This window comes from Delphinus delphis, chromosome 11 (genome assembly GCF_949987515.2).
Source record: "Delphinus delphis chromosome 11, mDelDel1.2, whole genome shotgun sequence".
Lineage (NCBI taxonomy): Eukaryota > Metazoa > Chordata > Mammalia > Artiodactyla > Delphinidae > Delphinus > Delphinus delphis.
In genome coordinates, this window is record NC_082693.1 from 2100337 (window position 1) to 2116602 (window position 16266).

Genomic DNA, 16266 nt, shown 5'->3' on the forward strand with positions numbered 1-16266 from the left:
GGGACAGAGGCACCACCTGGAAGGAGCCAGGCGACGGCAGGTTACCTTTCCCTTCTCCCCGCGGCACCCTGCTGCCGTCTGCCCCTCCTCTCTGCTCGGCCCCCTCTTCTGAAATGTAGCCTAAACGGCTCAATTCCTTTGGAGCTTCTGAAACACTAAGCAAGAGGGTCTCGGCGTCTTTGGGGCCACCCTGTCTCCATGACCTGTGCTCGTTTCCCCGGACGCCATCCTGGTTCTTAAGACTGAATCGTGTCGACGTGGAGCCGGGAAGACGGGGTGGGTGTGCTGACGGGACTTCCAGAGACGTGACTGTGCCTTGGCCCAGGGGACCCGTCTGCCCTCTGCCCACGTCTGGGTGGACTCTGGTCGCCCTCCCCCCGCCCCCCGCGTCCCCCAACACCTGGCCCTACGTGGGTCCCGTGAACCCTTAGACCTTTACCGTGAAAGATTCAGGGCCTGAAAAGTCACATGCAAATCACCACACAACGCCTCTGAGAAAGGAGGCAACGGGGACGAGGGGGACAGGATGGGGTCTCGTGATGCTCTCCCCACCAGCAGGGGTTGAGAGCAGAAAGCCATCTCTTCAAGCTTGACGGGACAACGGATAGTTAAACGCCATCAGTGAGCAGAAACGTGGAAGGGCTTTTTCCAGACGGCTCTGCGCCTGTCTGGACCCTGCCCTCCCAACGACCTCCACCCTGGGTAAGGGATCCTGACTTCCCACCAGCCCCCGCGCCCCCTGCCTGACACAGCTACTTAGCAAACACTTATTTTACTAACGATGATCGCGAAAAGGTGATTCTGATTCTGATGATTCTGGCCATGCCTGACAATGACGAGAATTTTGGAGCAAGAAAGGGCTGGAGAGGCTCTGAAGCACCCCGACCCCCATCTCTCATGGCTTTATGTGATGCTCTCGTGGAGTCCCCTGAATCAGATCCTAAACCCCTCAAGGGCGGGGGCCCTGCTCGGCCTTCCCTGCTCCGCCTGGTCCCCGGTCCGCACACCCATGGTACCCGAGCGGTGACAGAGCCTCGGGGTGACCGCACACCCTCTCTCCTTTGTCACCAGCCGACGGCAGAATTCAGAGCCACCGGGTAATCAAAACAAGACACTTTCCATCTGAATAAGGCCTCACGGTTTTCAAAGGGCTTCTAGAAGCATCCTCTCCGATGAGACGATGCTCCTCTCGGGAAGCCCACCCGTAAGTTCAGCACAGTTCTCGCCGAGTAGCAAGTGGAAACCGTGGCTCGGGAGGCTGGGAAGCTGCAAGGGCAGCGCGTCTGGTCCCCACTGGCAGCTGCTCCAGGCACGGGGCCACCGGGCAGGGCCCACTGGGAAAATCCAGGCAAGAAACACAATCGCCGGGAAACCCACAGCTGCGTCCAAACCCCATGCTCTGCAACACTGGGCGTTTATAGCCACGAAGCCCACCCAGCGACTCCCCACGACGGCTCCGTGACCCGAGGCCCCTGCCCGCTGCCTGGCGTGTCCACAGACGGTAGCTGAGTGAGCAAAGGATAAAACAATAAATGAACGTGCAAACAATGAATAAACCGACAGTACAAGGTGCGTTGTCACTGGAAATGTGACCAAGAGATGTCGGTCGAATCTAAAGGATCCGCACGTTTAAGAAAAGCTGATTTGATTTATAGAATCACAAATGTCTGAGATAAAACAGCTCTAACGTAAGCAAAGGCCACCAGAGTAAACAAAGAATTTTATTATTTCTCTCCAAGAGGCCAAACCCAAGATGCCTACATTGGAGAAAAGGAAAAGAAAAAAAATGATTCACGCAGAAAACCCTCCTGATTCCAGAAGGATAAAAATGACTAAAAAAAATTTTTTTTAGAAAAATGAACAAGCTTTACTAAAAATGGGGGCTACAGGGAGAAAAAGAGGACTTCGGCAACGGAGGATTTCAACTCGTCCTGAGAGGTAAGAAATGACATCAGGCTGCATCTTCCCGACAGGAAAACACGCTTTAAACGCAGGAACCTTTGCGTATAATTGAGTTTCCTGCTGAACAGACCTCACAAAGTGGCAGAGAGGTGGGCAGTCAGCCCCGTTCTGTCCTCCCAGAATCCTCTCCTTGTACCTGAGGACCGGTATGACCTTCCTTCAAGGGGCCACATCTAACCCTCTCTCCTCACTCTCAAGCCCTTCGATTCAGCAAGCCTCAAGCTTCATCATCTAGGGGCCGCTTCGGCAGGATTGCCAATCCCGCCATCGACCCTAAAACATTTTCTCATCACAATTTAAGAGACTCTATGATACAGCTCCCCGCTTCCATGCAACCAAGTGATCCTAAGTTTGGGTTTTGTTCTTTCAGTAGCGTCAGCAAAATAGTTACTTAAAACAAATGGAGTCACACCCGAACCTAAATACTTTAGAGACCAGTTATAACCGAACAATTCATTTTTTAATTAGACGCCAGTACCTCTCGCCCTTAGAAGGATGCCTCTCGAGGGCGTCTGTCTTAAGCACAGCTGCGTCTTACACGTAGCAGGTGCCCAGTAAGGAACTGTTGGGGAACGAATGCTGATCACGCCAAGGATGGTCTTAGACTGGCCTTTGGGAACCCACGTTTATATGTCAAAGCCGTACCTTCTGCAAGGAATCCTACTGCGGGTGTTCCGACCTGGGATCTCGTTACTCCGACCGCGGGTCTAGCCAATTCCCCCGCGGGCTTTGGGCTTCACTCGAGAGCAACTTCTCCCAGGAAAACCTTTTCTATCACTTTTCCACCCTCCAGTTCACACGAATCACTGCCTCTAGGGCCTTCACTAATCATACTAGAATCTCAGAATCCTACATTTAGCCCCTCACTTGCCCCGACGTCTTAGCTCCACTTTCCCTACACTTGTGCATGAACGTTTCTGCCTCGTGAGCCCAGCCGGCGCTGACCATCCGGCGCTGACCACGGGCGACCGCAGGCCTCAGCTCATCTGCGTTTGGGTGGACCGGCCCACTAGCTCACCATGGTCGTCATCCTCAAACGCTGCCACACCAGTGATTACAGGTCTACAGTCAGATGTCTTCAGGCAACTTTAAAGTGAAGACACACTTGCAGCATGTAAGCAGCACATCCCGCTGGAGGAGGGGCGGGGGGATGGGAGTCAGAGTAAGTTTGGGACAAGCATCCCCTCGGGCGTAACTAGTCGGCCTCACACCCGCAAAAGCCAGTAACCCCACGTTAAACTCTTCTCCCCTTGGGCTGCCCTGGTGGCGCAGTGGTTGAGAGTCCGCCTGCCGATGCAGGGGACACGGGTTCGTGCCCTGGTCCGGGAGGATCCCACATGCCGCGGAGCGGCTGGGCCCGTGAGCCATGGCCGCTGAGCCTGCGCGTCCGGAGCCTGTGCTCCGCAATGGGAGAGGCCACAACAGTGAGAGGCCCACGTACCGCAAAAAAAAAAAAACAAACAAAAAACTCTTCTCCCCAAAGTCCTCTAAAGTTCCCCCCAGTATGCCATCTGAGAGGAGCACGGGGGGCACCAAGGGTTGCCCTGATTCTCCTTCTTTGTGGTGGATTTCTAGCAATAATTTTGTGCACTGATTATCCCCCGCCCCCGCCAGCCTGTGCAGGCCTCTCGTTCGCCTGCTCTTGGGTGTCCTGGCAGGGGACGGGGGTGGACCGGGAGCCACCTCTGGCCCCCTCGCCTTTCTCTGTAAGGCCCACCCGTCCCACCAGCGCCCGCAGGGCCTGACCGGGGTGAGTCCAGCCCCTGAAAGGATCTGCAGAAGCCCGTGCAGCCCCTCCGGCCCCTGTGGCCAGGCCTAACCCGACCCCTTACTCTCCAGGCCTCACCCTGTTCCCAAGGACTCAGAGACGGGCCCGTTCTGACCCTGCCCACGGGCCCAGAGCGTGGACGGACAAGCCCGCCTTCGCGATGGTTCCGTGTGTTTGAGGAGGCCGGGCGGGAGGCAGGGCCAGGCACAGGGATCCCTGCAGCCGCCCCTGCCGCGCCGGGGGCCCGGACCAGTGGCCCACGAGGGGTCCCACGCATGGGGAGGGTCCCCCCTCCTGCCACTCTCGGCTCCGCAGGCTGTGGCCGCCCTGCTGCATCCAGCCTGGAAAGGGCAGGAACTAAACCTGGAGCGTGGCTCTGAGCTCGCTAGCATCCCCACGCCACCCTGAGAGGAGGCCGCGGGAAAGTGCACCAGAGAAGATGCCAGGAAAGGGGCCGACGTGCAAGGCAGAGCGCATCTGTCTGTTCCCATGACAACAGGGGCGACCGTCACCGTGCGGACTCAGCTCCACCCGTGGCCGCTGGCATTTCCAGCTTCTCCTCTGGGCCCAGCCTCCACTGCGCTGTGAGAGGTACCACCTTTGGTTCACAGCCGAGAAGCCTTGAGGCCGGAAAGCAGTGACAAGCCTGCTTGCAATGGAGCCGGGACGCGGGCCGGTGACCCCCGCGCGGCCCCGTCACACCTGCCTGTGCTGCGGGCATCGCAGCCCCTGCTTCCCACATCCCGCGCGTCCTGGACGGCCCAGGGCTGCCCCCCCCCGACCCAGACACAACACCCCTGGGGTCACTGGTGAAGAGACCCCCACGTCTGTCACACACACGCTGGGTGTAGGCCTTGGGGGGCCACAGGGCCTTAAGGCTCGGACGCCACACACCTGGGCTGGAACCCCAGCTCCACCGCCTCGTAGCTGTGCGGCCTGGGGCGAGTTAATTCACGTCTCTGGGCCTCATTCTCCTCCTCTCTAAGACGGAGCGGCTCTAACAGTCCCGGGGTCTCCGGGGGGCATCGAGAGGACCAGGCGAGTTAACACTGACTCCGAACACTGTCTGCAGTACAGAGGGGACGTTACTATTATTACTAGTTGGATGGCAGACCTAACAACTTCAGTCACGCAGAAACCAGTAAGAACAAAGGGAATAGAGAGGGGAAAGGCTCCCGAGAGGCCGAGATCCATGTTCTCAGACGCAGAAATCACCGCGAACGCGCTTTGTTTGCAGCGACCTGCTCAGTGCACTCTCTCCTCCCTCTGCACACACTGGAAGCGTCTGCTGACCCAGCGCCAGGCCCGCGGGAGCAGGCACCGCACATCCCGAGGGCCGGGGCGCAGCCGGCCGGCACCCGCAGCACTCGGGGTCCCTGGGAATCACGCAGGGCCCCTCCAGACCCCAGCTCTGGGACCCGGAGCATCCTCCGCCCTCCCGACGGCTTCACAGCAGGCTCAACACTTGGGGTGTCTAGGGCGGCACAGTCCCGAGAAAGGATGCAACATGCTCGGAATTTCCTTCAAAGGATCCAGAGATTTGGACTTGATCTTCGAGAAAGGCTTTCCTCCAATATACTTAAATTAAAAGGAGCTTGGTGCAGGAAAGGGGTTCCATGACACAGCATGAACGTATGTATGTTGTGTATGTGGAATGTTTCCCCCCAGATGAAAACACATGGATAAAATGGAACCAGAGGCGACACATACTTAGACTTCAAAGCCCTGTCCGGGGGCAAGTGCGGAGCAGGCGGTGCCTCTCCCTCTGAAACCTTTCGGGAGGGGGAGCCCCCACCCATCGGTGACGCCTGGTCCCCGGTGCGGCCACCCTGCCGCCGCACGGGCCTTGCCACGCTGCCCGTCCTCTCTTCTGAGGACGCCGGTCCTCGGGGCAAATCTCTGCTGTGGGTGGTTCCAAGCAGGCGCCGTCTGGGACGGGTGGGGAAAGGGGGCACCCCCCTGCCCGGTCCAGGGAGCCCTGGCACATGAGCACACCGCGAGGCAGCTGTCGCCTGACGGTTAGGGACACACGCCTGCATCCACAGCGCAGCGTCTGCGTTTCCAGGCACATCGTCTCCCTTCTCTGAGCATCAGTATCCTCGTCTGTGAAATGGGACAACAGGAAGGTCTCTTAGGGCCCTCGTGATGCTCAAATGACTAAGACACACACAGCACTGGGGTGTCTGCACGTGGAGCAAAGGCATAAACAGGGCCCATCATCTCTGAGTTAGAGGCTTCAAGCTCCACGGCACAGTCATCTGTGTAACTCTGGTTACCCAGCAAGTGTGCACCAAATTTATTGTGCAACAGAACCAAGTTGCTTTTTTTAAAAATACCAGTTAACGTCGACCCAGGCAGGGTGTTTAATCTTCGAAGTGTCTTCCCCTCCCCATCCCATGCTCACAGCAGCCCCGCACGACGTTCCAGGGAACAGGGCAGGGGCCACCACCCCCTAACACGTGAGTTCATGTGACACCTGGCCCTCACTCCCCAGTCACTTTGCTCCTCTGAACTAAAGGGACACCATCTGGCTGGGGCTGTCCACTCCCCCGTCCACTCACTCAACAAATATTTATCAAGAGCCTGGCATGTGCCTGGCCAAGTCACCGGGGCCAGGGCAGCATCGGGGCGGCGGGGGGGAGGCGGGGATGAATGCTCCACCCTCAAGAAAACAAGTAAGTACATACGATCATTTACTCTTGTGGGCATTAGAAACCGTGTTTGCAAAGCACTGGCTCCTGGTGGCCACTCGGCAAAGGTAATTACTATGACTAGGCAGGTTTCCAGGCCCCACCTGCCGGAAAAGCGACAAACAGAAAGGTTCAGGGACCGGTGGGAGGCCCCCAGTCCAGGCCTCGCCTCCCAGGCCAGCGCCCGCAAGCCCCCCCGAGAATGGCTTACAGGTCACACCTTACGCCCACGTCCCACCCAGAGCCGCTCCGTGGACCCTCGGTGGGGGCAGGGGGGTCCTTCAGTGAAGCACCTTCCCGGGCCCACGCACGGCACTGCGGGACTGGCTGTGACGCGGGGTCGCGAGAGCGGCCCCGACTCTCGTCTGCCGTGAGCGTGACTCGTCTCACCCTCGAGCAAGCCCCACAATGAAGGAACACCCAGCTCACGGCAGGAGGACGAGGGCCAGAGCCCGCATCCCTGCTTGCTCCGCGAGCACTCGGCCCAACCCATCCAGGGGCTTGGGCGCCCTAAACGCGGACCCTCGGGTCGTCCTCAGCCCAGCACGGCCTGGAAGGGGACCCCACAGGGACCCCAGAGGCTCGGGCGTGGCCGGCCCCTGAGCTGACGGGGAGGGACATAGGGTTGTTCCAGACGCAGTCACTCTGTGGGGGGGGGCGGGGAGCGGGGGGGAGGGTTGGCCCCTCAGGCCGCCAGGGCTGTCCCTCGGGGCCCCTTCTCTAGCCACGAGGCCTCTCTGCTTCCCCCTCGTGCAGTGAGACCATGGGGCTGGGCAGCCCAGATGTCCATCTCCCAGGCGAGGAGTCCAGAAACAACAGCCTCCGGGTCTCCTTGCCCACAAAAGCTCTGCCAAAGGGCCCGGGGTGACCTCTCCAGGACAGGACGGAGGCCCCCGGTTTCCGGCTGCAAGCTCTCCGGGCGGGCACTGCTCTAAGGGCCCACGGGCCTTAACTCATGACCCGCCCACCCAGCCTCGGCTGTCCCCATTTCACAACCTAAATGGGAAACCCGACACCCCAGCCTTCTCCCCGACACTTGGGAGGGCCCCTCTGACGAGCCCCCTGCAGCACCCCACCCCCGGCCCCCCATGACTCCTTCTCTGACCTCTCGTCCTCCCCCCACCTCCGGGTACGGCCTGGCTCTGGCTCCAGAAAGTACACAGCCCTGTTCTCTGCACAAGGTCAAATGCCAAATATGTTCTCTTAATATTCCAGCCCAAGCCAAGTCTGCGCGGACGTCAGGGTTTGCAGGCAGCTGGGAGTTTTCCATACGCGATGAGTCTGCCCTGCTGGCACCAGAGCTCAAGACACATCATCCGATTTACCTGCAGGGCAGCGGCTACCAGAGGGAGGGGTTCACGGCGCTATTTACACCAGATGCTCTGCGTGCCAGGTGGGCCCTGCCAGTAACGAGACTGTGAACAATGCAGAGGGAGCCGCCGTGTCATGGGCCAGTTCACGTCTCCCTCCGCTCCACTAGCACCAGGAAAAGATAGCAAAGTTGATGGATTTGGGTGCAACGGTGTATGTTAGATGGAGCATAAAACAACCAGACTTCTACTTAAATCATGAGAAAAAGACTTTAAAAAAATCCATACTGGAACACTTTTCATCTCCTGGAAAGAGGAGAAAGTAAAGTGCTAGGAAGACAACGGGGATTGTACTCAGCCAGTGGAGCAGGAACGGGATGGAGAGAACGGAGCCGTGAGCCGGCGGGAGGCGGCCGTGGCCCTGCAGGGTACGAGGGGACCTTCTCCTCCTTGACTGCGAGTGTCTTTGCTGAACAGATTATTCTTGAACCTCACGGAGGGGAAACCTCTGGGGAGCTGATGTGTTCCCTCTCTCTGGAACTAGAGAGAGCCAGGGGAGAGTACTGACAGGGACCCACTCACAGGACAGCCAACGTGCCCGTCGCTTTTCCCCAAGAGCAGCCTGCGATCCCCGGCAAGGGGGAGCGTATTAAACACACCGACTCCTGGGCGCCCACCCCGCTGGGCTCCCGGCCTGGGCTCCGCAGGTGGGGCCTGGGACTCTGCATTGTAGCCCCACCCAGGTGACCCGGAGGCACTGAGGTCCTAGGGCCTCTGCTGTAGGTCCAGCAGCGTCCCCTCCTCAGAGCAGGACGCTGGAACCGCAATTTCTTGCTTTAAAGAAGCTATGAGAGTCACGGGAGAATCCTCAAGCCTCACTGCAGGGGCCCTTATGGGATTCGGGGGCCGCGTTCTGGCACGACAAGAACATCTTGGCAGGAGTGTCTCAGTCCTCAAAGCTCAACAAAGAGCCGCCTGCACCCCCTGCTTCAGGGCCCCCGGGGCTGCAGACAGGACTGGCGGCCCCTCCTCCACCCAGAGCCCGGAGCCCGCTCTCTGCACAGCCGGCCTTGAGCTGCCAGAAAGGCAAGGATGAACCACCGCCCAGCCCCGCCCCCACGTGTTTAGAGCTCTGCTCTTGACCTTCAAAGACTCTGTCTCCTCAGTTTCTCTCCCACTCTCGCCCCTCCCCGTCCACCCACCCCGCACAGGCCCCGCCTCTCCCTCTGCACCTGCCGCAGGTGCAGAGCCAGGCCCGGGGCTCCTTCTGCCCATCCCCCCTCCCCCTCCCTCCAGCGCGAACTGTCTCCGGGAGTCCTGACCCGCACCTGTCCTGTCCAATGTCTCCTCCTGCATCTTCCACGGTCTCCTCACGTAACCGCAAACTGTCCCCCTCATTCCCTGCCCCTTGAGTGTGATCTTTCCCCTGAAGTCCTTCTCCTGGCTGATGGTGCCTCGTGACCCCCATCACCCCCACCACAAGGGATTTTAAAATGCATATTCCTGGGCCGGGCCGCAGAACTACCAAATCTGAGTCAGATCTTCCAAAACGCTGCAGTCGGTGTATTTCAAGCTCTCCAGGCTTTTATAATAACCAGGCGGGGTCAGGAGTCACTGGTCCACGGGCCTCGCTCATGTATTTTATAATAACCAGGCGGGGTCAGGAGTCGCTGGTCCACGGGCCTCGCTCATGTAGGAGATGCTGACCCACGCCTTTGGAAACAGCTTGGAGCTGGAGCCATAAGTCTGGGAACGATTTACATAGAAAGTGAATGAAAAGCTGCAGGAGTAACTGAGCTCACCGAGGGAGAGAGCAGAAGCTGAGACGGGCAGGACAGAACCCTGGTACAAAGTCCCCCTAGACGCAGGAAAGGAAGCTAGAAGGCACAGGGGAAATGGGAAGAGAGGCAGCAGGAGACTAAATAATAGCTCTGTCCCAAAGCCACAGTTTTGGTGAAAGTTTTGCCAAGGGGCCTCTGACCACAGAAAACGCCGCCATGAGGAGGAGGAAGGGGCGGGTCCAGATCACGACGCTTGTGTCAGTTGGTCCTGGCCCGTCAGCCGACGTGGGTGTTGCCTGGCTGTCTGTGTGAGGGGGTTTCTAACACCCTTGGCCATCCGGCCGGTGGCCCGCCGCGTCCCAGGGAAGCTACGACTTCGTGGCATGCAGAACGGGAGTTGGCCTGGCTCCTGAGGTCCAGGGGCGAAGGTCAGGGCACAGTCAAGTCTGGAAGACCCCAGAGGAGTCTTCTGGGTGGGGCTGTTCCGAAGATCCCGAGACGAGACACAGGAGTGTCACCGAGGAGACAAGAACCAGCGAGACTGGGGGCACCCTCGAGAAGGGCCCTGAGATCTTCAGGGCGTCCCCAAACCCACAGCTCCAGGAGCCACCAGGGAGGCCTGTACCTGGGGACCTCGCGTGCTGGGGTACGTGCTGCCTGCACGACCCAAGTCCAAGGCCCTCCTGGAAGGAAGGGGCACGGCCACCGGATGCACCACGCCAAGGGCAGCCTGTCCCCTCGGCCCCATAACACAGTGGCCCTAGAGAGGCCCCAGGACGAAGCCACAAGCCCAGGGAAGGGGAGCAGGGTGCCGAGGAGAGGGCAGAAAGGACCCAGCAGAGGCAGTGCAGACCCTTCCTCAGAAAGATTAAGGTTAAAATATTATACGTGCATGTACACACGCATCCCCCAGAGGAGGTTCAGGGGCAGAGCTGGCAGAATGAGGCAAGTGCATCTGTGCGTCTGTATATATGTGTATCTGTGGGTGTGGCCGTGTATGTTTTTGTGTGCGTGTCTGTGTCTGTGTACATGTGTGTGTCTCTGTGTCTGTGTGTGCCTGTGTGTCTGTATCTGTGTATATATGTGTGTCGCGTGTGTGTGTCTGTATATGTCTGTGTGAGTGTGTCTGTATCTGTCTATGTGTGTGTGCGTCTGTGTACATGCGTGTATGTGTGTGTCTCTGTGTATATGTGTGTCTGTGTACACATGTGTTTCTGTGTCTGTGTATATGTGTGTGTCTGTGTGTGTCTGTGTACGTATATGTGTGTCTCTGTGTCTGTGTATATGTGTATGTGTGTGTGTGTCTGTGTGTGTCTGTCTTTGTACATATATGTGTGTCTGTGTCTGTGTATATGTGCGTGCCTGTATGTGTCTGTGTACATGTATGTGTGTCTATGTGTGTGTAGGTATGTGTGTGTATCTGTGTGTGTTTAGGATGGAGGAAACCCTCCATCTTCTGAGCATGCTTCCTTAATTGACTGTTACCGCCCAACCTGTGGCTTGAGAGAGGCGGCAGCTGCCTTAGCAACTGGAACCGCCTTCAAGCCCCCATGCTCCTGTGCGGCCCGCATTCCTAGTATGAGGTCCCCGAAGTCCTGACTGCCCCCCACTGCCCTCCCTGCGCTGTGTGGCCTCGCCCTCGTTGGGGAAGACGTTAGCGCAGCCAGCGGGGCGGCCTGGACGGGCCTGGGCCGGTGCTGCCGGTACTGTACCCTTTATTCAGCACAGCTTTACTGGTACAGTTTACACACCAGGAAACCCGCCCGTGTGAGCGTATGACCTGCGATCTGCAGTAAAAGTCCAGAGTTGTGCAACCGTCACCCCCGCCTAGTTTCAGAACTCATCCATCACTCTGTGGAGTGTTTTAAAGACCACGGCCCCTCGCCTCCAGCCCGGAGGGCGTCCAGGGACACCCTGCTCTCCAGCCCGGAGGGGTGGGACCAGCGGCCCTCGGTCACCCAGCGCGCCCACCTGTATAGCCCCTGGTGGCCCTTCTCATCCTCCCGGACTCGAGGTGAGACTGCCTGACGGGGCCAAAAAAAAATGTCAAACGCTAAAGAGCAGAAGAACTGACTCTCCCGTGACATCACAAGAAGCCGGCAACAGCAGAAGGAGGCCTGGTTCCCTCCTGCTTCTTCCAGAAGCTATCACCAGACAGTCCCGTGTCACCAGAGGAAGCAGCCAATGACGGCGGAAGATGCGCTTTTTGGGGGTCACGTGAGAAGCTTTGGTGCCCTGGCAGGGGAGAGGAGGGGGCAGGACTTCCCCCCCAGCCTGCAGCCGAGGCACCCTGGGGCGTCCGGCTCTGCCAGCTGCATTCCAAGGCTCTCCTCCCATGCCCAGACGGCGCAAAGGCCTTTGTGATGACTTCACGCTCAGCCCAAAGTAAACACCCTCCACACTTTTTCCATGGACACATTCTAACCCGACACTGCCAGCGCCGGCCTCCCCACCAACCAGATGGAAAGCCGCCTTTCCCAAGAACAGAAAACCTTTCTAACTAAACAGTACATCTTGGCTGCAAAAGCAAACTTTCCTAAAAGCTTCCTAGAAATTACTTCTCGCGCACCGATCCCACATGTCACCTGAGCAAACGTCACCAGTGGAACGAAGGCCCTGGAAACAAACACGACGGAGGATCCACAAGGCACACTCGCTCCCGCAAACACCTGCCCTTCAAGGCTGCAGGTGTGCTGCGCACCCCCAGAGCTCACACTCACGTGCGCCCTGCTCACAACCGCCTGACTGCAACAGTATCTGTCAAGACAGGCTGACACAAGGCAGGTGCCCATTTGAATAGAGCTAGAGCCCTCGGGATCCCAGCCCGGCTGGCTTTGGACCCTCAAACACGTTCCAGCTTGAATCCGCGCGATCCAGGCTCAGGCCTCCGCCGACTCGGAAATGCGAACGCAGCAGTGCACTTACCAGGTTGGAGTTGGTGGCGTTCGAGTCGTCCTCTGGGAAGGGAATGTAGATCGCTAAGGCCACACAGTTGGCAAAAATAGTCAGTAAAATAATGATTTCAAATGGCCTGGGAAGGGAGTTAAGGAAGTTAATGCCACGGAAGCACCAGTGAGACAAACATACGCAGATAGATGTTTCAAAACGGAATCAAAGATGCGTCGAATCTTGTTTAAACAATACATTCCAAGCCCCTTGTATTCTGAAAAGAAACATATGCCTTGTTAAGTGCTTCTAATGGGCCCCGCCAAAATGTTCCCTAATATGTCAAACGCAGTGGAGGCCAGGCGCGTGCCAGAGTAAACAGGTTTCTAAAACTTTTTTCCCTTCTTTTATTTATTTAGATTTGCCCTGGGCTTCATTCTCCCTCATGTGTGCTCAGGGTTGCTTTGAAAGATTGAGGCCTGCTCCAGCCAGGGCTCGCCACCCCCAGCGGCCCACACCAGGGCCCAACAGAGCTTGGCGGGGGAGGGGGGGGGGGGCCCTGGGATTCAAGGCAGAGACTCGACTTGAAGACGTTTCAGTGACAGCTGGAGATAGGATTTTCGATCTTTTAACTTTAAATTTCGAGTCTGTTTTTTCTTCCTCCTTATTCTCTGCTTGCAAAGAGCCGGAAGGTGGCCAGGGGCTCTGGACGCCCAGGAGCACGGCAGCATGTGCCGTGCACGCAGGGGACGGCAGCTCCATGCAGGGGCCCAGAGCCTCTTCAGTCTGCGGAGGCCCTGCCTGTGATGAGGTGGCCTGTGTCCCAGGGCCTCCTGACTTGCCTGCAGGTTGTGCAGGGCGCTGGAGGGGATAAGCCAAGGTCCACCCCCCACCCCCCGCAAGCAATCAGGGAGGTCCTTGTGCCCGGATTTTCTGCACCAAAATATCAGGGCAGACATATTCTCGAGAGAAAAATGAGCAACTGTGCTAACAGCCCTTCCACCCTGCACCCTCAATCGAAGGCCAGAGAAGGGGGCTTCAGAGGAAGGGCCCGGTTCGTGCTCTTCCAGCCCCATCTCCCCACCTCCCAACACGGCCAAGTTTCCAACCTAGTCTGTGGAGCCTCACAGGAGGAGGTAGAGAAGGAGGATGGCCATTCCTGGAGACAGGGACCACCTCCATCTCCAGGGAAACCTGCACTCACAAAGCTAACGAATCCTGAAGCAGGAAAAGTCTTGGAGATGGTCTGGACCAAACTCCTGAGGCCCAGAAAGCCTGAGGAACGTTCCCGAGACCCACATCAGGCACTGACCAGCCAGGACCAGAACCCAGACCTGTGCCCACCGAGTCCACCGTCCACTCCTCTGCCACGGACGGCCCCAGACCTGTGTCATCAGGGCAGCTCGGGGCCTGGAAGGAAGCAGTGATTCTCCAGTCCAGGGCCTCCCAGCTACAGGTCCCCTCGGCCCCAAGGGCAGAGCTAGGGGTCCACTCACCCAGCATGCCCCACAGACACTGCCGTTGTCTGCGTGCACCGTGGTGTCCAGAAGATGGCCTGCAGTGCACTGCCCAGCCCCCCAGCTGGACAGACACAGAAAATAAAACCACCTGTCTCAGACCCGAGCTGGCCAACAGCAGAGCCAGGTCCGAACCAGAGCTTCTGACTCAACTTTTCCAACAGGCCGTGCTGCCCCTGGAGCTGGCCGAGGACGCGTGGTGAAGATGGGATGCTGGCCGGGAGGAAGGCCAGGAGCTGACGCTGACCGAGAGCTCGCCCCGGGCCAGGCCCTGCTCTGACCACACTACCCGCACTCCGGAGGGGCGGACAGTTATCACCCCGCTTCTACACGGGGAAGCCGAGGCACAGAAGGTGAGATGTCAACTTGCCCAGAGTCACATGGCTTGGGTAGGATGGGGTCAGGCCAGAGAGTCTGGCTGCGGAGTCTGAGTCCGTCAGGAACATTCTATGCTGATCCACTCGGAAGTCACCCTAAGCGTTTTTAGGAAGCTGGTTCTTTTAGACCTCCTCCCACACGGCCTCCTCCCTCCCACCCTGTCCCCACCTGCTCGGCAAAGCAACACCCAGCCCCAGGCTGGCAGCTTCGTTCGTTTGCATCACCTGGCCCCTGTGGTCCCGCCCCAGGGCAAGAGCACCTCAGCTCAACTGAGCCAGACCTCAAAGTCAGCCTGTCACCCTCCCAGGCTGGTGATGGCTAAGCCCAGGGTGTCTCCGGCTCTGTTGCTCACCCCCAATTTCAGGCTCTCCATCCATCACCTTATGGTAAATTTCGGGGCTACTGCTGGGGAAGAGAAGGTGTGAAGAAACCACTCAGGCACGAAAGAAACTCTGCAACGTGGAGAAGCCCACCGTGGGCTGGCTGTTCAGGCCCAGGTCGGGTCCCTGTGTGTCCCAGCCGGGCTGGGTGGCATCCTCTAGACGTCCTCCAGTGCGTTCCCTTCTACGCTCTGGGCTCACGGGGAGCAGGCCACGCGGACCGTGGATTTGGGGGCTGGCTGTTCAGGCCCAAGTCGGGTCCCCGTGTGTCCCAGCCGGGCTGGGTGGCATCCTCTAGACGTCCCCCAGTGCGTTCCCTTCTACGCTCTGGGCTCACGGGGAGCAGGCCGCGCGGACCGTGGATTTGGGGGCTGGCTGTTCAGGCCCAGGTCGGGTCCCCGTGTGTCCCAGCCGGGCTGGGTGGCATCCTCTAGACGTCCCCCAGTGCGTTCCCTTCTACGCTCTGGGCTCACGGGGAGCAGGCCGCGCAGACCGTGGATTTGGGGGCTGGCTGTTCAGGCCCAGGTCGGGTCCCTGTGTGTCCCAGCCGGGCTGGGTGGCATCCTCTAGACGTCCCCCAGTGCGTTCCCTTCTACGCTCTGGGCTCACGGGGAGCAGGCCGCGCGGACCGTGGATTTGGGGGCTGGCTGTTCAGGCCCAGGTCGGGTCCCCGTGTGTCCCAGCCGGGCTGGGTGGCATCCTCTGGACGTCCCCCAGTGCGTTCCCTTCTACGCTCTGGGCTCACGGGGAGCAGGCCGCGTGGACCGTGGATTTGGGGGCTGGCTGTTCAGGCCCAGGCCGGGTCCCCGTGTGTCCCAGCCGGGCTGGGTGGCATCTTCTAGACGTCCCCCAGTGCGTTCCCTTCTACGCTCTGGGCTCACGGGGAGCAGGCCGCGCGGACCGTGGATTTGGGGGCTGGCTGTTCAGGCCCAGGTCGGGTCCCCGTGTGTCCCAGCCGGGCTGGGTGGCATCCTCTAGACGTCCTCCAGTGCGTTCCCTTCTACGCTCTGGGCTCACGGGGAGCAGGCCGCGCGGATCGTGGATTTGGGGGCTGGCTGTTCAGGCCCAGGTCGGGTCCCCGTGTGTCCCAGCCGGGCTGGGTGGCATCCTCTAGACGTCCTCCAGTGCGTTCCCTTCTACGCTCTGGGCTCACGGGGAGCAGGCCGCGCGGACCGTGGATTTGGGGGCTGGCTGTTCAGGCCCAGGTCGGGTCCCCGTGTGTCCCAGCCGGGCTGGGTGGCATCCTCTGGACGTCCCCCAGTGCGTTCCCTTCTACGCTCTGGGCTCACGGGGAGCAGGCTGCGTGGACCGTGGATTTGGGGGCTGGCTGTTCAGGCCCAGGCCGGGTCCCCGTGTGTCCCAGCCGGGCTGGGTGGCATCTTCTAGACGTCCCCCAGTGCGTTCCCTTCTACGCTCTGGGCTCACGGGGAGCAGGCCGCGCGGACCGTGGATTTGGGGGCTGGCTGTTCAGGCCCAGGTCGGGTCCCCGTGTGTCCCAGCCGGGCTGGGTGGCATCCTCTAGACGTCCTCCAGTGCGTTCCCTTCTACGCTCTGGGCTCACGGGGAGCAGGCCGCGCGGACCGTGGATTTGGAG

At 59.3% G+C, this 16266-nt stretch overlaps 1 protein-coding gene across 1 annotated transcript in view; it reads right to left on the reverse strand.

Moving 5' to 3' along the window:
• CACNA1C (calcium voltage-gated channel subunit alpha1 C) overlaps positions 1 to 16266 on the reverse strand; it is a 457945-nt gene that overhangs the window by 391400 nt on the left and 50279 nt on the right. Inside the window, exon 3 of the mRNA XM_060024050.1 lies at positions 12437 to 12542. Within this exon, the coding sequence (XP_059880033.1) occupies positions 12437 to 12542 (106 nt within the window). The remainder of the gene's footprint in view (positions 1 to 12436; positions 12543 to 16266) is intronic.